General features: G+C 45.8%; 1 protein-coding gene across 2 annotated transcripts in view; it reads right to left on the reverse strand.

Annotated features, from left to right (window-relative positions):
* The window catches only part of EPB41L5 (erythrocyte membrane protein band 4.1 like 5), a 1,262,314-nt gene that overhangs the window by 325,215 nt on the left and 913,153 nt on the right, over positions 1 to 23,946 (reverse strand). For both annotated transcript variants that reach the window (XM_078682077.1, XM_078682078.1), the window contains exon 17: positions 13,300 to 13,469. In XM_078682077.1, the coding sequence (XP_078538203.1) occupies positions 13,300 to 13,469 (170 nt within the window). The remainder of the gene's footprint in view (positions 1 to 13,299; positions 13,470 to 23,946) is intronic.

Here is a 23,946-nt window from a genome sequence, read left to right on the forward strand (position 1 = left end):
TGTAAGCGCTTGGGCCATTTATTCGACCTCAATGGCATCATTCCTTTTGACCAGATTCGATGGGACCACGACATTCCCCGAACTGACGAGTTCTATTACCTACAGCTTCGGCACTGGGCTACCTACCTCTGGGGCCTATCTACCAAATGTCTCTCATAATCTTACCTCATTCGATAAATGGATAGTGAATAAGACAGATGACAAACATCTTATTGCGGAACTATGTTCTTCTTGCCCCTCACAAGACAGGGAAGCGCTCATGAGGTCCACTATGGTGGGAGGCGGAACTAGGGCAGGCTCTCACCGACAAGGAATGGGACAACATCCATTACAGAGTCCACCACACGGCATACAACATTATGACTGAATCCGTGTTCAAGATCGCATCCTATTGGTATCTTACGCCCGCTCGTATCCACCAATGGGACAAGAACCACACTGAGGAGTGTTGGCGGGGCTGTGGCCTGAAGGCCTCCCTTGCACATCTTTGGCACTGCCCGAGGCTAGAGAGATTTTGGGAGCAAGTACTCAATGATATAGACTCAGCATTTGATACTGAGATTCCTCGCTTCTCGCCCTATACCTTGTTGGGACTCTCAAATCTACTCACTTTACCGCTGCAGTCATAGCGAGACAGGCAGATGGAGCAAGCATTGCTCGCGGTGCAGCAAGCAATTTTGGTTCATTGGGGTACTACCACTGTTCCGGATCACACGGCTTGGCTCCATAGACTCTGGATGCCCCTTGCCATGGAACGCCTCTCGCTGGTTCAGTAACAGAAGAGCGAGAAATATGCGTAACTATGGGCTCCTTTCATAAGTTTACTATCGAAGGACCTCCGTGAGGTCGCCTGCCCCAAACTCCTGCAAGTCCTGCATCTGATACCTCAAGCGCAGAAATAAGGAGTTCCCCATCTGGGTTAGTTGGAGGTCTGGGGTCTGACTTGGTGGGTAGAATGGGTCGCTACACAGCTCCTGAGGACCTTGGTACGGATTCCCCTTTGCTTTCCCCTTTTCTTCTGGCGGGTGGATGGGAGGTTTTTAGGTTCTTTTGGAGAGTTCTCGTTTCTGTACCAGCACTGTCTTTTGCCGGCTTAAGCTGTTCTTATTCCTTAGGTTTGATTTAAGAGCTGCTGCCTCTGGGATGTCGGCATTAAAGCTGTGGGTGAATATCGGTGAATATCCATATTCCATGCATTGTCTTCTAGCCGCCGGTCCCTGTGGTTGTAGTCGTTTGGCTGTGTACATGTGTTAAGATACCTTCCAGCTAACTCAATAAAAAGATTTATTCCATAAAAACTTATGAACAGTAGGGGATCTGAACAAAGCGGGTTGTCAGATAGCCGCAAAAAGAGCAGACAGATATCCCTTAAGAGTACTCAAACCAGAGCCCAGCTGGGTAAGGGAAAGAATGAAGAGTAACATTTCAGAAAAAGGGGCAAAAAGGGCATTATGTCTTTCTGCACACCATGCCACAAATTGTTTCCAATGGCAGGCATGGACTGTCTTGGTGGAGGGACGCCTGGCTGCCAAGATGATGTTACAATATTCGGGAGGAAAGTTGAAGGGTGTCAACTGGCGCTGCTCAATCTCCATGCAAGAAGACGAAGGCTGTATAGGTTCGGGCGGAGGACCCTCCCTCGCTGCTGTGACAGAAGCTCTTCCCGAAGGGGCAGCATGATCAGAGGATCTGTGGCCATGTTTAGCAGCTCAGGGTACCAGATTCTCTGTGTCCAATCCAGAGCCACAAGTATGAGTCGGGCCAGGTTGTTTATGATCTTCTTGAGAACTCTGGGCATGAGTTGTATGGGTGGAATGCCGTACATGAGTACTGTGCTACACTTGAGACGAAAAGTAGAGAGCCACCTTGGAAACTCCACCAAGAAGGTGTAATGTCAGCAGTTTTGCTTGTTGGAGGCAAACAGATCGAACCAAAGCTCTCCCCACTGTTGAGACATTGGGTCACCTACAGTTGGAGATGCCATTCGTGATCTGCTAGGCATCAACAGCTGAGTTTGTCCATTTTGGCATTCATAGAGCTCACCAGGAGTTGAAGCACAAGGGTTAGGCCCCCTGTTGTTCCAGCCATATCCAAAGAAGCAGGGCCTCTTGACAAAGGGTCACAACCCCACCCCTCCCAGTTTCTTGTTTTGTACCACATGGCAATGGTGTTGTCCGTGAACACCTGCACAATCATTCCCTTGGTGGAGGGTAGAAAGACTTTCAATGCGAGTCTCACTGCACAGAGTTCCAGCAGGTTGATGCGGAGTACGCATTCCACAGGAGACCAGAGTTTTTTGAATGCCACTTCTCCCACATGGCCGGCCCATCCCAGGAGTGACGCTTCTGTCACAACTGTCAGATCTGGTTTGGGAAGGGAGAGGAGTATGCCTCTGACCCTATCACGGTTTGTGTACCACCACTGCAGATCTTTCGCAGTTCCCTGCCAGATCTGAACCATGTCTGAGAGGTTTCCATTATGTTGCGCCCATCGAAACTTCAAGTTCCACTACAGAATCTGCATATGCCATCAGGCAGGAATTACCAGCAGGATGCAGGAGGCCATGAATCCCAACAGCCTCAGGGCCTGCTTCACTGAAATCCAGAATAGAGGCTGAAACATCGGTATCATAGCCTTAATATTCTTGACTCGCCGCTCGTGAGGATAAGCCTGAAACTGCACTGTATACAGAACAGCTTGAATGAAAGGAATTCTGATGTGACTTCGGCATGAACCCCAGGGAGTACAGGAGGTTTGCCTTAGTCTGAGGGTGGGAAGACGACAGCATGAGGCGGGCCCACCTTCAACAGCCAGTCATTGAGATAAGGAAAGAATTGCACCCCTGATCTCCGTAGATGAGCTACAACCACCGTAATTACCTTGGTGAACACCCGGGCGGGCTCCAGTAATTGAGGGTGACGGGATGGGCCATGGAAATTCCCAAGGACTTGGTCGTAGCCCAACTGTAATTAAAGCGCTCCGGTCTAAGAGAACAGTGCCATTGAAGGGCATCCCCCAATGGACAAGGAGAATCCAATGACCTTGTTCCCAAGAGGCACAGGGTCAAGACTGATTTGCATAAAGCTATGTCTGAATTGGGGTGGCAAAGTGAGCTAAAGAATAATGATGGATTCAACCCAGATCTGTTGCTGGGGCTGAGTGTCAAATGTTTCAGCACCCCTGTACATCATCTCCTTGTGTTTGCTTTGTTCGCCCTAAGTTGGCAGGGTATGCCCAGACGTGGGTCCCTTGCTCACTTTTGCCACTAGATTCAAGCTAGCCTGGCTGATGAAGGGTGTTCGCCAGAAACCGGTCCTAGGATGCTTGTTTCCGGTCCAGGAAAGACATGGCTTGGCAATTTGGGCTGGACTGTTCCCATGAGGCACAGGGTCAAGACTGATTTGCATATAGTCATGTCTGAACTGGGGTGGCAAAGTGAGCTACAGAATAATGATGGATTCAAACCAGACCTGTGACTGGGGGTGAGTGTCTGAAAAGTTTCAGCGCTCCCTCTATCATCTCCTTGTGTTCACACACGTACACATGCAGTCCTGAAAAATCAGTAAGGACATCTATCAAAGTTCATGTGTGGCAGAATTCCTTAGTTCATCCTCATAATTTAGTCCCAGTTCCATTGTCCGAAAGTGGTCTATGGATTCACGTTCACTTATCAGTGTGTGTTGATGTTGCCTCCACTTGAGTCCAGTCGCTGGATTCCCACCATTTGTCATTTAATGTCATCTGCATTGTGTTTAAAGTCCTGAATGAGTTTGACAAGGGGAGCCACATCCACCCTGTACTAAATCCTATTCTGATTTTAACTTACATGCTGATTGTCCTTTGGGCAGTTTTCCCTACATAAAGCCTATTGCATGGACACGATTGCATATATCACATTCTTACTCTTATAATTCAAGTGTGCGGTCACGGTCTACATCTTAATGCCTATCTCCAGAAGTGTTATATGTAAACCTATATGCATGGCAATTACCACACTTGAAATGGAATACAATAGGTGAAAGGCCTCAATGTTGAATGATTGTTTCAATCTGTGGTTGTTCCTTCTGTACCTGATCACAGTCTCTAACGTGTTTAATTTGTCTACAGCAAATAAGGGACTCTTTATTCTTAAGGGACTCTTTATTCTTGATGCCCTCTAATATATTCAAGTGTCATTTTACTATCTTCTGAATCTGGTTACTGGCAGGGTTAAATGTGAATACCACAATTAAACCTTCCATTTCAGTTTGTTATTCTCTGGGTCTTGGTAAGGTTTCTCAAGGGCAGCGCCATGCTCTCTTTAAGGCAGTCTGGGTAATTCTTTTGGGGATAGCCCCTCTCAAAAAGTTTCATCCTCAAATAGAGGCTTCACTGAAGAAGCCCTCCTTGTTTCTACGGCTTCTGTATACATGCAGTAACTGTCAGAAGTGAAGACTGTCTCTTAATGACCTAGCATGTTAAATGCTATATAGCAGGGACTTTTTCCTATCTGTTGGGTTACGCTATTAGCTTGTAAATAAATGACGTCCTTGAGTTTTACCTAGAGATGGAGATAATTGATCACCACCTTGTCTGGATTACAAGAAAACGTATGATCACTGCCCTATTTAGCCATGCCGTGAATACTCCAATTTACTTTCTTTTTTTTATTTCAAATCATTTCTATTGAGTTACAAGAAGGGACAAATAATAAGAACAATAATAATAGTAAAAAGTAAATCAATCAACAGAAAACAAATACAGGACAAAATAAGTAAATAAATAGAAACTACAGATTGCTCAAGTGGCCAGCTAAGGAATTCGCAGGGAGTCTGCAATGATATAGAGGTAAGTGAAACCGCACAGTTCCCCCAGGAGAGTTCAAAGGAGTAAACAATACAGTATATAGCACAAGTGTGTCAAATAATTACATTCTAAGCAATTATAGAGGCAAGAAATACAATACAGTACAGGAGATTTTTCACAGTGGGTCGTATGAGAACGTTGAGGCATCAAAGGACTTCCAGAGTTTACTGTGGGTTTTACGCCATGGAAAGGTATGCAGTGCAACATTGTCCGCTCCTCTGAGGAAAGATAGCCACTCTTTCCACATTCTAAAAGACACATCATTTGTGTTTTTCCACTTACACGATACCATTTTACAGGCTAAGGTGAGCCGGAGGTCTAGCAAGTATCAGTCATTTACATTTTCGACTTTAGGTTCCAAAGCACCTAATATAATACATGAAAATTCTCTTGGAGGGACTTTGTTGAAAGTGTTACTCGTAAACATTGTCCCAGTAGGTTTGTAAAGTAGGACAAAAGAAGAGCATGTGGGATAGGTTACAGACATTAGATTTGCAGTTCCAGCACGTCTAGCTCTCACTAAGATTAAGTTTAAAGTTTTTTTTGGGGTACTCCAATTTACTTTCTGATCCATGCCAAACCTTTAATACATTTATAAAATCGGTGCCAAAATATTTTGTTTATGTATAGATTCTTTGTCCAATATAATGCTCTTTCCTCTAATTTTGCAACAAAGATTTGACATGTCTGGCACAAAACATACTCCAATAGCGGTTTCCTTTGTCTGGAGCTAGAATTCATTCTTGAACATGAAATACCTTTGTGATAACGCCATCTCCGACAACTGTACTATGAATTCAATCAATGCCTGCTAGTAATATTTGAAGTGAGAGTTCTTTGGATCGTGCCTATACAGCATTTTGCGCAAGATGTATGTACAAAGATTCAACATCGGATGTCACAAGGATATCTGCCTCATCACTGAATAGAATTCCTTCTCCTGCGTTTCTGAAATCATCCACATTTTGACACACTGGTTCAATTACCGAACTGCAGACCAATTCAATGGGGCTTATTGGAGTTCTCTTAACCCGATGTGTGCTGCGCAAATTTTCGCGCTGTGCGGGCGAAATAAAGAGTAGGCGGGGTTCGGATCGCCCCCCAGCCATCCTACGCACACGCCCACCGTGACGTCGGCTGGCCGGGGGCAGTCTGCAGCATGCAGGGGGTAATGACCTTGTGTATTTTTGGGAGTGCATGGATCACCGGCATTCTAGGGTGTGTAGTGTTCAAAATCTCAGTCTTTCTCATTGTTGCATCTCATATGTAGCCCAATCTTGAATTTTTGATTCTGTTTGTGCCCGGTCACCTGAAAATTCCCTTCCCTTAACCACACGGCAAAGTCTCCTGCAGTATGGGAGAATTAAAGAGTGGGCGGGGCTGCGTCGGCCAACGAACGTGCGTAACACCAGTGAGGTAGTGCTTGCGTCAGCCGTTGGCCAACGCAAGCACGGAACAGGTTAATAAAGTTAATTTTTAAACTGTTTTTTTATTTCAGTCTCATATTGCTCTGTGTCTTGAATTACAATGGTGCATTATGAGTTCAGGGTGGAAGGGACTCCACTTGTCAAACACTCAAAATCTTTGGACATGATGGAGATGACATTAAATGGCAAGTGGTGGAAGTCCTGCTACTGGACTCATGTGGAGGCAACATCAACCCACTAATAAGTAAATGCCAATAGATAGATTGCTGGAGGACAAAAGAACTAAGGCTAAATGCCGAGGACAAACTAAGGAATGCTGCAACGCTTGGACTTGAATAGATATCATCATCTTATTGATTTCTAGGACAGCATGTGTGCAACATGGAATATAGCAAAACAAGGGTCTATATCCTACAAAGTTGGACCAATTTATGCACTGGTACTCTAAGTTTGCCATCATATTTATTATATTTGTTTTTAAACAGGATGGGTATTCACATTTGAACAACAACGATTGACACTTTGAAGCATTAATTATTATTCTAATTTTTTTACATGCATTACAATTGTATGTATTGTAGAGGGTTTTAATAAACGGTGTGTAATATATGTAGGGCTGGGTTGGGTGGTGGCCAGTGAAAATGATGGAAGAACATGAGAGGTCCTGTAATTCTCTAGTTAACATTATACTGTATCGATCAGTGGATGAGGCATGATGTTTCCAATGGTCTAATGCACCCTTTATGTTCACAGACCGGTTAGGTGACTGATAATACATCCCTGAGTATACTGAATCCATCAGTGGATAAGGCAGGATGCTGCAGTGATCTGATGTATCCTTTATGTTAACAGAACATCCCTGAATGTTCGCACTGGTGTGGCTTTGGGAAGTTCCATTCACAAAGTGAGTGCACAGAAATTAGACTGCTTACATTACGTGTTGCACTACGGGTGTATTACTCAATACTGGTAGTTCACACAGCACATCTACCCATTTTTATTTGTATCCTTATAGATGCGCCTCGTGCACATACTGGACAGACAGGCAGATTAGTGCTGGGGTTGGTGTGATAGTACAATTAGGAAAGGTGTGCTCTGTTGAAAGATGCTTACGTCACCCCCGGGCACTTTCACAAAATGCCAGGTACTTGATCCAATCTGGAAGAGAAGTATTGGCACACTGGTCCCATGCCGTACTTAATTTGCATTAATCTGTACACGTGCATTATTATCTTTTGATGGTTGGTAGCCTATTATCACACTGGTGGTGGCATTGAGGCACCAACCTGGTGAGCCCATACATGCCTCCCTCCTAGGCTTGCATTCTTCCCTGGACGCTTTGGTAGGTATCAACCGGCACGCAGTTAAGGAATAGCTTTTGGATTATTTGCTGAACCACACAAGAAGAGCATGGTATCACGGACTGACTCGGTTTAGAAGTAAATCTACTTCAACCAAAGTATGTCTTGATCCTGATTCAGGCTATCTACTAGTGCAATTAGTGTGGATTAGAAACTAAAGGCCTTGTTTCTTCCTGAAGAGACGCAGCTTCATTCCAATAGGGTTCAAATAGTGACACTGTGTAGCCATGTTTGTACTTATGTCAAACTATGACTCTAATAGTAGACTTTGAATGAATATAATGTACGATATGATTACACCTTGAGACTGCTCTGTATATTTGTACATTTTTGAGTATCGATCAAGCACTGAGCATTTTTGCACCTTGTGCTGTCTGCACCAGACAATCATTTATTGTACCAAGGTATGTGAAGATCACATTGCATTTAAAAATTCATGCAAGGCTCAATATTTCACTTAGTGTTGCACTATTCCACACCAATGTGACTGATATACTTAGGTGGATAACTCTGTGACTGAATTAGTTCCACTTGACTATTTTTTACTTTGCAACTAGATGACCCGGGATCCGATCTGGGTATAAGGGTCTTCATATGAGTGAGTGAGAGAACTGAAAAAAACAGGTTTATGGGGAGTTATAGTTAGCTGGACATTTCACTCGTACAAAACCATTGAAATTCCCCCGTTATAGTTAGTTCAGCTACCTATAACTTGCGCGTCCGCAATGCACTGCTGATGATGGCACATGTTACATCACTCATGACATGGTCAGTGATATCACTCATGACATCACTGATGACATCCAGTAAATGTGCGTCTTTCTAAACATTAAATATTTTTTATATATGTATATCTCAAGGTCGATGGAAGAATAAATGGGTATATAAGTGTCTAAATGGATGTTTTTTTTGGGCAAAATTGATTGTATACAACGGACTGATTAAGTGTATCTTAGTGAATACATGGGTTAGCGAGTAATGTTTAAATATGTAAATATCTATCACTCTCTCACTTTGTGTACAAGTGGCTGCATGGGTTAGGGAGGAGCTACATGAGTGTCTATATGGGTTATTAGTTGGTTTTTTGAGTATCAGTATGAGGGTCTGAGTGTCTGTATGGTTCGGTGGGGGCATTACTTAGCGCATAAATGCATGAATGAGTGACTCACTGTTTGTATGTGTTTTGAAGACAGCATGTGTGCAGGACTCTATGGGTGGATGAGTGTGTGTATGGGTGTGTTAGTGAGTGAAGAGTTCCTGTATAAATAAGTATCTGTTTCTATAAGAGATTGTTTATGTGTATGTTTCTGTAGAATTAAGTGTAGTGGTGTGTGTGTATAACTGTATATGCAAGTAAATGGATGTTTTATTCTTTATTAGCATGAGTGACTGCGTGTGAGTAACTATGAATGAGTGGCGGTGTGTAGGTGTATGAGTACATATGATGAGTGAGTACATGTATGAGTGATTATATAGCACTGTTGGTGAATGAGTGGATGTGTATGTAGATCTTGGAATTACTGAATAGGTTGTTGTAACTGGTATTGGTATGTCCATTTTTTTGAAAATGTTAGTTTCTATTTTTGAATATGTGTATCAAAGGTTATATTGAGGGTGAGAGGAAGTCTGCCACTATCACAAGGATGATGTTATCAGTGATGTCATCAATGTCATTTGAGATGTCATTAGTGATGTCACTGACCATGTCATGAGTGATGTGATATGTGCCATCATCAGCAGTGCATTGCAGGCGTGCAAGTTATAGTTAGCTGAACTAACTATAACGGGGGAATTTCAATGGTTTTGTACGAGTGAAATGTCAAGCTAACTATAACGCCCCTGAAACCTATGTTTTTTTCAGTTAATTTCTAAGGTTTTTAAAATTCGAATTCCTAACTATACATGCCTGAAACCTATGGTTTCTTCAATGAATTTCAAAGGTTTTTTAAATGCTAATTTCTAACTTGAACGTAACTGAAACCTATGTTTGTTTTAAGTAAATTTCAAAGTTTTTTAAATGCTAGTTTCTAACTATGCCTACAGAGGTAGGACATGTGAAGAAAGAAGAGAACGCACAGAAAGAAGAAAAAGAAATGAAGAAAGAAGCAACAGAAGTCCTCAAAGATGAAGAAAAGTGCAGGAAGAAGGAAGACGTGCAGAAAGAACAAACAGAGGAGCAGAAAGAGACCTTGTTGCAAAATCATCCTCTACCCTCAACCTGTTCAGATGGGTACTGGTGGTAACTGCCCGACTAACCAGTCCTAGAGACAGTGCTATGCTAAAAGACACTTATAATACAGATAAAACACCTACATACACTAGGGAACACTATGTGTTGGGGTACCCCTGTTATTAGCAAGACCAACTCTGTAAGCCCCTAGTATATAATAGGGTAGGTGGATTAAAACTACCTCTTAAAACGCGCCACAGGGCGCATTTGCCCATTGGTGAAGGGAGGGAGGGGGGCTGAGCTGACGTGTGCAAACACGCCCTGTGGCCGTTTTAATTTGGGGGATAAAGTCCCCTTGAATCAGGAGTGTCCCTTGGGTACAACTAGCCCATCAGGTATCTCTAGTTAGCACCACATAGCTGCGTTGCAGAGAAAATGGGCACGGCCTGGACCAGCTCTCTGAAACGCAGTGCAATGGCCCACAATGGTGAAGGGGGCGTGGCCTGAGGTCACATGTCTGCAAACACGCCCTGTGGCGCGTTTTAAGTTAGAGAAGTAATTCCTCTTCAATCTTGTGGGTCCCTGGGGGCCAACTAGCCCACCAGGTACCTCCAGTATGCGCCAGGGGGCTGTGTTGCAGAGAGGTGTTTAGAGGCCACGCCCCTTTTTACAACACACTGCAACGCAGCTCCGTGGCGCTTACTGGAGGTACCTGATGGGCTAGTTGGCACCCAGGGACCCTAAGGATTGACGAGGGGTTAATTCCTCAACTTAAACCGCGCCACAGGGTGTGCTTGCACACATGTGAACTCAGGCCCCGCCCCCTCCCTTCACCACTGTGCAAACGCGCCCCGTGGCGCGTTTTAAGTTGGGGGATTACCTCCTCTTGAATCCTGAGGGTACCTGGGGTGCAACTAGCCCACCAGCTACCTCCACTTAACGCCACAGAGCTGCGTTGCAGAGGTGAAAAAAAAAGGGACGTGGCCTTAGAACCTCTCAGCAACGCAGACCCCTGGCGCATACTGGAGGTTTCTGGTGGGCTAGTTGGCCCCCAGAGACCTCCAGTATTCAAGGGGAATTCGTTCCCCATCTGCAAACGCAACAGGGGGTGCGTTTGAAGAATGATGAAAGGAGGGGGCGTGGCCTCCGGCGCGATGCCGGTCTTTAAAAAAAAAAAGAAGAATTTAAGAAGGGGGGCTGTGTAGCCCCCCTTTTTCTATTTTTTGGCCCCGAGGACTCCATCCCCCAGGGCCTGCCCCCTAATTATTCTTTTTTTAATTTAAAAAATATGTTAGGGGCCCGCGTGGCCCCCCCTCCCGAGGCCTTAATCGGCCCGGGGACCCCCTCCCGGACCACTTAGCCCCGGGGACCCCATCCCCCATTGCTGACCCTCTCCGTTGGGGACCGTGGGGGAGTCCCCAATCCCCCCACGGTCCCGCCGGCTCCCCGCGTCCTTCGGGAGCCGGCATTGTTTTTCCACATGGGGAGCTGCTAAGATGCAGCTCCCCTTGTGAAAAAGCAATTTGATTTGAATTCTGAGAGAGAGCAGGTCTCTTTCAAAATTCAAACCAAGTTCGCTATGGTAGGGCAGGAGCCGCGAGGCTCCCACCCTGCCATAGCAAACTACAGTGTCCCGGGGTAGGCACCCCAGGAGCCTGCCTTGGGGGGAGGCAGTCCCCAGGGCCATCAATGGCTCCAGGAGGGGGGCCACGTGGCCCCCCCTCCTCACATTTTCAAAGCCCCGGGGGGATGGCGGTCCCCGGGCCTGGGGGGGGGGGCAGTCACAGACACCCCCCATCTAAATATTTAGAGCCCCAGGGAGGTGGCAGTCCCCGGGGCGTTTGGGGGGCTTGAGCCAACCCACACAGGGTATTTTAAAAAAAAATTAAGCCCTGGAGGTGGCTGTCCCCGGGGCTGCGGGGGGGGGGGGGTATCAGTGTGGTGGTGGACCCTGGGGCTGGGGAGGCCTGAGAGCCCCCCACCACCTAATGTAAATAAGCCCCGGGCGGCAGTCCTTGGGGCGGGGGGGGGTGCTTGAGAGCCCACCACCTAATTCAAAGAAGCCCCAGGGATGGCTGCCCCCTCTGGGCCCCCCATTACATTATAAGTATTGCCCCTGGGATTTGGCCCCCCCGGGGTAAATTAACGAGGCACGGGAGCCCGCGCTTCGTTTTTAAAAAAATGTCGGCCGAAATTCGCGCTGATTTGTTTTTTTTAAAAATCCTTTTTTTTGGCCCTGGGGGTCCTTGTGGCACCCCCTGAGCAGGCCTAGGGGGTCAGGGTGTTACTTACCCTGCCCCCTTTTTGCTACTTTCTTTTTCTGCTTTCTTGTGCCTCGGTTCAACTGAGGCACAAGATGGCTGCCAACACTTCCTTTTTTGGAGTGTTGACAGCCAATTAGCATACAGCTCGTGCTCTGCAGGGTGCGCGGATCCTGCACGGCCATAGATATCACTATGATTTTACTTTCGATTTTCTCAGGAACTACTCAACGGATTTACACCATTTAACCAAAAGGCACGACTCTGAACCAAGGGCTACCTTTTTGTCAAATTTGGTGTAATTCCGTTCAGCAGTTCGGGCTGTAGCTGCGACTAAAGGTTCCTATGGGAAATTGCTTGGGGAAAACAAGTTTTGGGAACCACTTTTTTTTCGGCCCCTGCTTGACGAATCACCCCGAGACTTTCAGGATAGGAGCGGACCGGAGCGCCTCCCAATTTTGAAAATTTCGCGAAGATTCGTCAACCAGCGCCAAAGTTATTCCAAATAGAATGTTGCGGATTTCCTATGGATAATAGGTCCTAACTATAACTACCTACTGGCGACCGTCAGTAGGTAATATATATATATCCGGTACTACGTTCACGTTTACCTTCTACTCCCACCATTACATTCAGCAGAGCTAGAAACATGAGTTCAGTATTAGACAGGAGTAGTCCAGAAATCAAAACGAATTCAACACTGTTCAGTTAGACCAGGGTAGAGCCAGACATTATTAGAATTGCTATTCTAGGATGTCTTAAAAGTGTGTCACAAAAAGGTACCTCTGATACAATGGTGAAAGAAAGCAACTAGATATAATTCCTTTGTGATGGTGTTTCTATACCAGAGAATTGTCTGTCAATGCTTAAAGAAAGTTGTACATATCTTCCGTATTGTGTTAGAAGGAGATACACATTTGGTTGTTAGAGATAGCAAAGAAATCCCAAAAATTGTTCAGCGTTCCAAATAGCATATAGTAACTTGTACCATACCTCCGGCACTACGCCCCCCTAAAGGTACCATCCAGTACCTTCTACTCTGCTTTCACGTGTTCAATAAAGGCAGACTGGCTGCCACAGCACATTTTATCACACATACTATGGGCTTGCCATGGTCACATCCCAGTTTTACTAATGTCTAAACTCTATTCAATATCGACAGACTACTTTATGAGAACGCAAATTCTTGCACAGTGCGTTTTATAGAGCTCAGTCCAGTGGGAAAAAGTGCTTACCAGTTGGAGCGTTTCCTTCCACCGCAGCTCCACTTGCGCTGGAGTTATTGAAACTGAAGCTGGCCTCTTCAGGGACACCAGCAGCAGCAGTACCAGGCACCCCATGGGTATCGTCCATGCAATACTCCAGCAAGTCTTTGTGGTTAAGCAGATCAGCAATAACAGGCTTGCTGTAAGAGGCAGAAAGAAGATGAAAACAAGGAAAGGAAACAGCACATAATACAAACCATGCTGCTTTCTTTCTTAAGTCTGCATCACAGTACACACATACTGCGTGGTAACTTGGATAATCGGTAATTTTAGTATATCAAATGTTTCTAGTTAACAATTATTTTTTATTTCTCTGGGGCGAAACTCCCTTACGTTTGCCAAGACAGTTCTGCATCTGATCTCAGTTCAAAGTGGCCAATGCTGCAAAAACTCCAGCCCATCCATGCATTTGACAGCAAAACAGCAGAGACCTCCTCCAGAGTTTAAATGACCACAAGTTACCAAAATAATACCCTTATTATCAACACATTCCCTGTGTCAAGGCAGAGTAAGCCATGACCTCCGCATTGAAGCTTTTTAATAACTTGTTGCAGTGCAAACACAAAGGTACTTCCTTATAACAGACGGTTTGCAGCTTTTATCTGTAACAAATTCACACGCAGTCAGTTATTCGGAGCCTTCGTGGTTAGGCTTTTAACAGTCTTATTGGTTTCCCGCTTAAGTGAAAAAGCGGGCCTCAACAGACCGCATAGGGAGTGTGACTCCGTATGGCACCACCCTAAAGCCTACAATGCCCCCACACGGGCCTCTTCCGGTAGTATCCCTCCCCAGGATTACGGTGCGTGAAGCGACGAGAACGCAGGTGTGTAAATATCCAACTGTCACTCGCGAGGTCCTTCTAAATCAATACAAGGCAATCAGTAAATGGATCTATAGTAGAAACAAATGGAAACTTCCAGACAGCATGAAGTGTTCTTTTACAGTAACACTGATATTTACAGGCCGTGCCTCGTCTTTACCACAGTGCTGGTCGGTGCTTGACCAGAAAGCATGTAGGTTACTATTATAGCTAGCGGAAAGCTTGTGTCATCGTCTGCTACTAAGCACATTGCATGGATAAACTCACAGTACAGTGACGTGTGTCCTCTAACGAGGAGATCCAAGTGAAGCCAAAGGAGCCGCTCCTACAAGACTGTGCGCACTCAGCCTACGTTGGAGTTGCTGGTTAGTATGAAACAAATCTGAATTCAGCTTACTACCCATCTTGTAATGCTCTTCTTTGTACTTCTGTCCTAAGGGAGTCAGCCAATTGCAATCTGTGGGACGCTGAAGAGAGGGTAAAAAAGGCGAAAATGGCCAATTCTATGAATGAGGTGTACAAGTTCGTCAATTTTTGACTGCATCCATAAAATGGCCCTCAATGCCATGTCATGTCATGGATACAGTTGTTGTTGGCCAATACAAAACTTCCTGGGCAAAATTCACTTCCAGGGAAGGGCATGTTTAGTGCCAATGTTTTCCTTGACGTAACAATCCAGCAATCAACCATCTGCCACATCATTGCCTGTTGTAAACAGTGATAATGTTATCCAAGCGTCTGAAATTACTTTCCTTCCGGAGTATGCATATGAAACTCCTTTCTGTTGTCTTTTGGTCAGTACTCCAAGTTCCCTTATGTCTTCCCACCACTGTCAAAGCAGAGTAGCGGAATTAGAAACTTCCCAGCTCCTGCCCATTCCGGACGACCACCTCCACTAAACAGTCCAGTCTTCAACTAACCTCGAGTGCCCCCTGTCTAAACTTCAAGGGGCATGTTCAACGTAAAAGTGGGGTTTTCAATGCTGAATTTCCAGTGCCAATTAAGCATCCTAGTTGCCTTAATACCCATGTGAACGTTTTTGGCTAGAATCATTAATAATTACACAGAGTTAGTTTGACCAACAGCACCAGTGTTTCAAAATGCCACACCACAAGCGGAACTGAAATTTAATGGAGACTAGCGTGGCTAACAGTTTGCCTCTCTTTTCAGAATTACGTGTGGCCTCACAGATATAATCCTTAAACCCACGAGACTGCTGGGAGTTAATTTAGAAATGTGGAAAGTGCATGTGGACATGTTCATTGATGTTCCCACAAAAAAAGCCCTATTCTCACTGTGGAATATTTTTTACACAAGCGGGGGAAAGTTATATCTCCTCCATCTTCAGAGTTTGAAATGTGGAAAAATTGCACAAAGGGGAACTTTGAAGTCCTGGTTTGTGGGTCACTGTCATTTGATAGATCGGTCATAAGTGTCTCGTCCCCGAGCCCCTAGCTTTAAATAAGTGCTTTTTATCAGCCTCTGCTAACAAATATCACATGTGCCTAAAGAACACGTTACTTACCTTCGGTAACGCTTTTTCTGGTGGACACAGTATCTAACGGTGGATTCCTCACCTTGTGAATATCCCCTGCGCCAGCAACATTCGGAAACTTTTGTAGCTCTCCACGCCGACGAGGACGTAGACGATGTCACAGAGGCACGACTCCGCTCGCGTCCTCGCTGAAGTCACTGGACCCATAAGAGCCTCGTCGGCGTGATGACGTCAGTTCCGCCCTTTTTTCCGTGCCCCAGAGGCACACTGACGGGCCGACATAAATAGGTACAGCATACACAGTACACAGAATTCAAACAAACACACAGTGTGAAATCAATGCAAAAAGCAAGAACAATTAAACATATCCATTGAAAGACACAATCATAAAATAAACACTTTGCAGGTATAGAAGAGTGAACAACGGGGAGGCGGGTGGGTCAGTGAGGAATCCGCAGGCAGATACTGTATACACCAGAAAAAGCGTTACCTATGGTAAGTAACTTGTTCTTCTGATGGATACATCTGCCTGTGGATTCCTCACCTTGTGAATAGAATCCCACAGCAGTCCCCACTCCCGGAGGAGGGTGTCCACTCTTTTATACCAAAAAATCCTGTAGGACAGAGCGCGCAAAGTGGCCATCCCTCCTCACTTCGAAATCTAAGCAGTAATGCTTCGCAAAAGTGTGGAGGGAGGCCCAAGTTGCCGCTCTACAAATGTCCTAAACAGGAACACCTCTAGATAAGACAGATGTAGAAGACTTAGCTCTGGTAGAATGAGCTCTTAAACCCTCTGGAGGTTCCTTACCGGCCAAAGAGTAACACATTTTGACACACAAGACAATCCATCTGAAAAGTGTGCGCTTGTGCACCGCTCTGCCTTTTCTGCAGCTAGCATAACCCACGAAGAAGCTGGTCATCTACACGAAAGTCTTTAGTTCTGTCAAGGTAGAAGCTCACCGCCCTCTTTGGGTCCAAGCGGTGAAGCTGCTCCTCCTCCTTGGAAGGGTGAGGGGGAGGATAGAAGGTAGGAAGGGTAATGGACTGCCCCAGATGGAAGGGAGTTCCAATCTTAGGCAGAAAAGCAGCCCTGGTCTTGAGAACCATTCTTCCAGCATGAATGGTCAAGAATGGGTGTTTCGAACTCAGAGCTTGAAACTCACTTACCCTCCTTGCCGAGGTAAAAGCAACTAGGAAGACCGTTTTAAAAGATAACAGTCTCACTTGTGCAAGGGCTCAAAGGGAGAACCCATCAAGTAGGTTAAGACAATATTTAAGTCCCACTGAGGCACAATAAATGGAGTGGGCGGAAATTTGTTGGTAAGGCCCTTAATAAAACGTAACACAATAGGTGATTTAAACAAAGACGGCTGATCCGGCAAACAAAGGAATGCTGACAAAGCCGACAAATAGCCCTTCACAGTAGCCACTGCAAAGCCCTGCTGTGCTAAAGAAAGAGTAAACTGAAGGATGTTGGATAAACTGGCCCTTAAGGGGTCAAAAGACTTCTGTCCACACCATGATCAAATTTGGACCACCTATAAGAATAAATTGACTTGGTGGAATGCCGCCTGGCCGAAAGAATAATATCCATCACGTCAGGCGGGAGAGAAAAAGAATTCAGGTTGCCCCGTTCAATCTCCAGGCATGAAGGTTTAAGCTCTGGAGGTGGGGGTGTAGAACCTGCCCCTGCAACTGCGAGAGTAGATCTGCCCTGAGAGAGAGAGACAGAGCGGAGGGCATGAGGAGAGGTGGAGAAGATCCGTGTACCACACCTTCTTGGCCAATCCGGGGTGATCAATCTGACTTGGTCCCGGTCTTGCCGAATCCTCCTCAGAACCTGAGGAATCAAGGGTTGGGAGGAAACGCGTAAAGGAGTTCCGAGTTCCAACTCAACTGAAACGCATCCCCCATCGCTCCCTGCATCGGAAACTGGAGACTGAAGAATGACGGGCAGTGAGCATTCTCCTGAGTGGCAAACAGGTCCACCCGAGGAGTTCCCCACGGCCGGAAGACGTGACGAACCACCTCTGGATGAAGCCTCCACTCGTGGTCGGCAGAGAACTGCCGACTGAGACTGTCCGCACGTACGTTTAGAATCCTGGCCAGATTTGCCATCAGACAAATCTGATGGTCCTGAACCCAGGACCAGAGACACAGAGCCTCTCTACAGAGACAATGCGACCCCACTCCTCCCTGCTTGTTGACATACCACATCGCGGTAGTGTTGTCAGTCAGGACTTGAACCGACTGCCCGCAAAGGGAAGGGAGGAATGCCTTGAGCACCAAACGTATCGCCCGCAATTCTAGAAGGTTGATATGAAGCAACCTTTCTTCTGGAGACCAAAGACCCTAGATCTCCAGATCCCCCAGATGAGCACCCCACCCTAAGGTGGATGCATCCGTTATCACTGTGGCAACCGATGGAGGCAGCTGGAAGGGCTTTCCCTGAGATAAATTGCCTTCCACGCTCCAAGACAGATCCGCTGCAGCTTCTCTGGAGATCCTCACAGACTCCCCAAGATCTCCCTTGTGCTGATACCACTGCCTGCAAAGGCACCACTGGAGCGCCCTCATGTGCCAGCGTGCATGGTTTACCAACAGAATCCAGGAAGCAAACAGACCGAACAGGCGTAGGACCTTCAGGACTGGAACGACTGCTCCACTGTAAAATAAAGGAATCATTTCCTGAATGTCGAGAATCCTTTGAGGTGGAGGGAATGCTCGGCAGACAGAAGTTCCAGTACCGACCCTATAAACAGGTTGCGCTGAGCGGGTACCAGGTGAGACTTGGGCACGTTTATCGAAAAACCCAATTTGAACAACAGCTGGGTTGTCACTTGCAGATGATGACAAACCTTCTCTGGAGACTCTGCTTTGATCAGCCAGTTGTCCAGATAGGGGAAAACTGGAATCCCCGATGTTCTGAGACGGGCTGCCACCACTGCCCTCACCTTGGTGAAGACTCGAGGTGCAGTAGTAAGTCCAAAAGGGAGGACCGCAAACTGATAATGTTGTGACCCCACCGTGAAACGGAGATACTTCCGGTGCAACTTCAGGATCGGGATATGAAAATACGCATCCTGCAAGTCGATCAATACCATCCAGTCCTCTTGCTGCAGCGCTTGAAGAACCTGCGCTAGGGTGAGCATCTTGAACTTTTCTTGCTTCAGAAAAAGATTCAAGATCCAGGATTGGACGTAACCTGCCATCCTTCTTGGGTATCAGGAAATACCGGGAGTAGCATCCCTGACCCCTTTTCCTGATCTGGAATTCCCTCTATCCCACCTTTTTTCAACAAGGTTAGGACTTCCTCCTGTAGGAAAAGAAGATGGTCCTCCGAGGAAAGCCCTTGGCAAGGAGGGTAATTTGGAGGGAATTCCCGAAAGAGAAGGGCATACCCATTCTCCACAAGATTGAGAACCCAAAGGTCTGTAGTGACTGATTCCCAATTTTGCAGAAAAAGAGTAAGCCGACCCCCGACAGGACCAGTATGATCCAGAATGGTGGATCTAGGGCTGCTTTGCTGTGGCCTCGGTTCCTGCCCCTATAGGACTTATATAGGGTGTTCTGCTGCTGAGGCTGTTTGTAGGTCTGAAAGGACGACCTTCCAAAGCCCCTGAACTTCCTATAAGAAGAACCTCTAGACTGACTGCAGACCCAGGGACTTAGCTGTAGCCTTGCTCTCTTTAAATCTCTCCAAAGCTGCATCTGCCTTCTTTCCAAAGAGTCCTGAACCATCAAAGGGGAGGTCCAAAAGAGTTGCTTGGACATATTGAGAAAATTCCGAAGATTTAAGCCAGGCACTCCTCCTAGATGCAACAGAAGATCCCATTATCCTAGCTACAGAGCTCGCGGTATCAAGGCAACTCTGGATCACCTGTCTTGCAGACACCTGCGTGTCAGACAACACCTCATCAAAGTTCTTCTGTCCTCCTCTGATAACTTGGGAGCCAGCTGCTTATTAGAATCCATTAAGGTATGAATGTACCTGCCCAAGAGGCAAGTAGCATTGGAGGACTAAAGTGCCATGGAAGCAGATGAAAATACCTTCTTTGCAGACTGATCCAGTCGCTTAGATTCTCTGTCTCCCGGAATCTGTGGAAAAGCTCCAGTTGACTTCTTTGAGCAGGCGGCTTGAATACCCAAACTCTCAGGTGCCGGATGAGAGGATAAAAACTCCGGATCTCCTGGAGCCGTCCTTTATCTTCTGGTAACTGACCTCGAAACTGCAGGATTCGAAAAGGGTTTTTTCCCAACTTCCAGAATTGGCTCAGTGATGGCTTTATTAAATGGAAGTAAAGGTTCAACAACTGCAGGAGGAGAATGAAGCACTTCTGTCAGAATATTAGATTTAAATTCTGTAGTCGGGAGTTGCAAAGCCAAAAGATCAGCCGCCTTACGAATAACAGTGTGGTAAGGAACTACATCTTTGGAAGGAACCTCTGAAGGAGGAAAGAGTTGCCATTATGGTGAAAGTTCTAAACCACTTGCCTCTCTTAGGTCTTCAAAAAAGTCCTCTGACTTACGAAGTTCTCCTTCGTTCTCATCCTCCCTCTAATGCTGCTCCTCCAGCAATTTTTGTGCCTCCCGTCTGGACCTTATCTTGGGTGCCAACGGAGTCGTAAACGGATCCAACTGAGTCGGAACCGGCATCGAACTCGAATCCAGGGGCACATTCGAAGTCGACCGATGTCGAGCTGACGGCGCCGGAGATGGAGGAATCAACGTCAGCGCAGACGTTCTCGGCGCCGGGAAATGCCAAAATGGAGCCGAAGGCATAAATGCCACAAAGGGAGCTAGAGCATACGCTTGAGGAACTCCCAAATTGAATGCCATGGGACCCATGAGACACGAAGGTGCACCAGAGGGGTACATTGCCCTTTGCTAAGACACCGTACATCGCATTAAGATAATGCATCGGGTCTTGTCCTGGACCAGGAAAAGGAGGGTACTCGCCTGGAATGTGATCAGGCGTGGGCGTCACCAGACTCGGGCCTGCCGGCTCAGACGGTGGATCCACCGGAGTCGATGGCCTTTCAGGTACTGGTACCTCTTCTACCGAAGCCGTAGAATGCTCCGAAGAGGGAGAAGGATTCGGCGCCGGTGACTGCGCCGGTGAAGCCATAGGAGAAAATACTCTCACCGGGGAAGGAGAAGGGGAGACATAGTCCTTCAGATGTCGATGAACCTTCGAAGCCGACAACTGAGCTTCCTCTTTATCCGAACGGCGTTGAGAACCATGCCTCTTTTTCTTATGCTTCTTGGATTTAGAAGCATGACCCGACGTGGACTTCGAGCCCGATGTAGACCTGGTCTTCGATCTCCTTCGACCTCTCTTTTCTTTATGCATCTTCCCTTTCTTTCAGAGCCTTCAGGTTCATTTTCCTGCAGGAAGAACACTCCTCGACGTCATGGTCCGATGAAAGACACCATACACAATCGTCGTGAGGATCTGTTATGGACATATGTACTTTGCACTCCCTGCAAGGCTTGAAACCTGATTTTCTCGATGACATCCTCGAAAGAAGTAAGAGATAGAACAAGATACAATCTGGAAAATACAAAGTAACAAGCTACGGAGAGTCCCAAAAACCGTTGGCGTCGACGGCGCGGAAAAAAGGGAACTGAAGTCATCACGCCGACGAGGCTCTCTTATGGGTCCAGTGACGTCAGCGAGGTAGAGAGCGGAGTCATGCCTCTGTGAAGTCGTCTACGTCCTTGTCGGCGTGGAGAGCTACAAAAGTTTCCGAATCTTGCTGGCGCAGGGGATATTCACAAGGTGAGGAATCCACTGGCAGATGTATCCATCAGAAACCTCGGGCACACAAAAGTCTGAAGATGGCTTTTCGAGGTGGAGATCAAATCAAACTATCGAATACACTTACAATCGTCGTCCACTTTTTCACGTACAATATTCTGAAACCAATCACAAGATCATAGAATTAAGCACAGCATGAAAAATTCATGCTACAAGATTATCACAAAACCTGCCTCCCGTGGCCCCCACAAAATGCTACCCAATTTCAACCCTCAACTAAGATTTTAAATGAAGTCACTTAACTGTTTAAAAGTTATGTACATGCTTCTGGAAAATTGTTGAGAAACAAGAGATGGTGAATAAGCATGGTGTTTTAAGTACGGGGGTGTCCCGGAATACAAAGAGCAGCTTACATCACTGCGTTTTTAGTAGAGGATATATGGCAATTACATGTAGCTAAGATTACAGATATGAGAGCTCTTAAGTGAGAGTTGCCTAAGGTATAGCACGCAAAAGGGTCACAAAGGTAAAAGGTATGCCAATATAGATACAACCATGGCAATGTGTGTTCTATGTGGCACAGAATGAATAACCAACAGAGTTAGAGCCACAAAAGATATGGAAGTCCGAAAAAATGCTAGGCCATGAGGGGGTTAAAAAGCAGGATATTTTAAAATAAACTGTCCTGTCTATTGGAAAGTTGGATGTAAAGCAGATTCAGCAGTCACTTGCCCATGAATCAACCTTTTTTGCTTCAGGTCTGATCTGTTGTAAGAACTTTAATGCGAAGTAAAAAAAAATTTCAAAATGGTCATCTTTACCTTCTTATTCATGAACCTCTTATTTTCACAACCACATTACCGTTTGTTTACCATAAACGTCAGTAAAAATAAATCTTGGCTCCAGAAACGAGTTTGGCTGGATTTACCTTGGTCAGCCACGAGACGGCCACATTCCCTTTGGTGTTGCACGCTCAATTAATTTAGTAGGTCTGAGGCATATGACTGAATCGTAACACATCATTACCCTATATCAAAATATAGCTGTGCGATCAATATAATTTATCCAAGGGGGATGGAGGGAGGAAACATCAATGGGCACTATAGTTTACTTTAGAGGATACTACTAGGTTTTAAAGTTCTTATATGACACCTCTCCGTGGGGCATTAAACTCCTGCGACGCCACCATAAGGGAGTTGCACTGTCCTCCATATTCTCTGGGTGGGTATTGAATTTTCTGAGTGCTTTTTCTCAGAAAATGCTGCTTCCATGCTTCTAGTGCCATTCCAGGATGTTCTTTCCAAACTGCAGCCTGCCTGCCTCTGCTAATGACACGGTAAGCAGCACTGTGCTGGGACCTAAGATATCTATTCTGCCTATGAAATGAAAATTAAACTTTTAGAGCGCGCTACTACCCAAAGGTGTTTAGGTGCTAAAGCTCTGGGAACAGTTTACCGATCATCACAAAAACACAGGAAGTTTAAGTATTAAGAAGCCAGGTTTTAAGAGCTTTACGGAAAAAGGGCATCCAGCTCCAGAGCTTAGCAGTATATTATTTAGAGATAGATAAAACCTGTGCCATCCCAATTTGATTTTTTGAATCTGTGAACTACAAGGTTGAAAGCGGAGAGAGATCTACTAGTGGTGTACCATTATAACCGTTGTTTAGGATACTTACGTCCCACATCATGCAGTGCCTTGAAGTGATGCAGAGGGTCTTGAAGGCTATCTGCTTTTTAATGGGCAATCAGCTAAACTGGGAAAGTCCCTGGGATATGGATTGAAAATTGATAATTCCCAGGAGTAATCAAGCAGTCACATTCTTAAGAATGTGCAATTTTTTAAGAATCTTTTCTGGATGCTAGTAAATAAAGTCTTACAATAATCTATTTTGGCAATAATGATAGTGGAGGCTACATTTTTACATAGATTGGATGGCATCAAGAGAAGGATTTTTCTGATCGTTTTTTGAATGAAAAAAGGATGAAAATTTGATAGCGTTGATGTGACTGGCAAAAGAAAGATTGGTATCAAAGAGAACGCCTAAGTTCTTGGCCTTGGATACAGGGGAGGGGAGTGCTCCAAAAGCCTGTGGCCACCACCAGGGAGACAAAAATGCTGAGTTTCAGCCAAACAGAAGCACTTCGGTCTTACTCGAATTCAGCTTTAGAAAATTGTGGGAGATCCAGATCCCTATCTGGAGCATGCACTCATGGAATTTGAAAGCGGTGTCATCAGGATTGCTGGCCCCATATACCACGATCTGGGTGTCATCAGCTTAGGACACTACTGCAAAACCAAATGATTTATTCAGTTTGGCCAAGGGGATGATGTATAGATTAAACAGCGCATGACTAAGAAAAGAGTCCCAAGTGACTCCCCACATGGTAGAGAGAAAGAGGGAGTTGAAATTGTCCATGGCCATGAACAGCTAGCGATCTAACAAAGGATTTCAGGAGCTGAAGCCCCCTTGTCCCGGATTCCTAGAGTAGAAAGACTGCTGATAAGCAGTGGGTGGTTAACCATGTCAAATGCTGATGA

This window comes from Lissotriton helveticus, chromosome 3_1, assembly GCF_964261635.1.
Source record: "Lissotriton helveticus chromosome 3_1, aLisHel1.1, whole genome shotgun sequence".
Classification (NCBI taxonomy): Eukaryota; Metazoa; Chordata; class Amphibia; order Caudata; family Salamandridae; genus Lissotriton; species Lissotriton helveticus.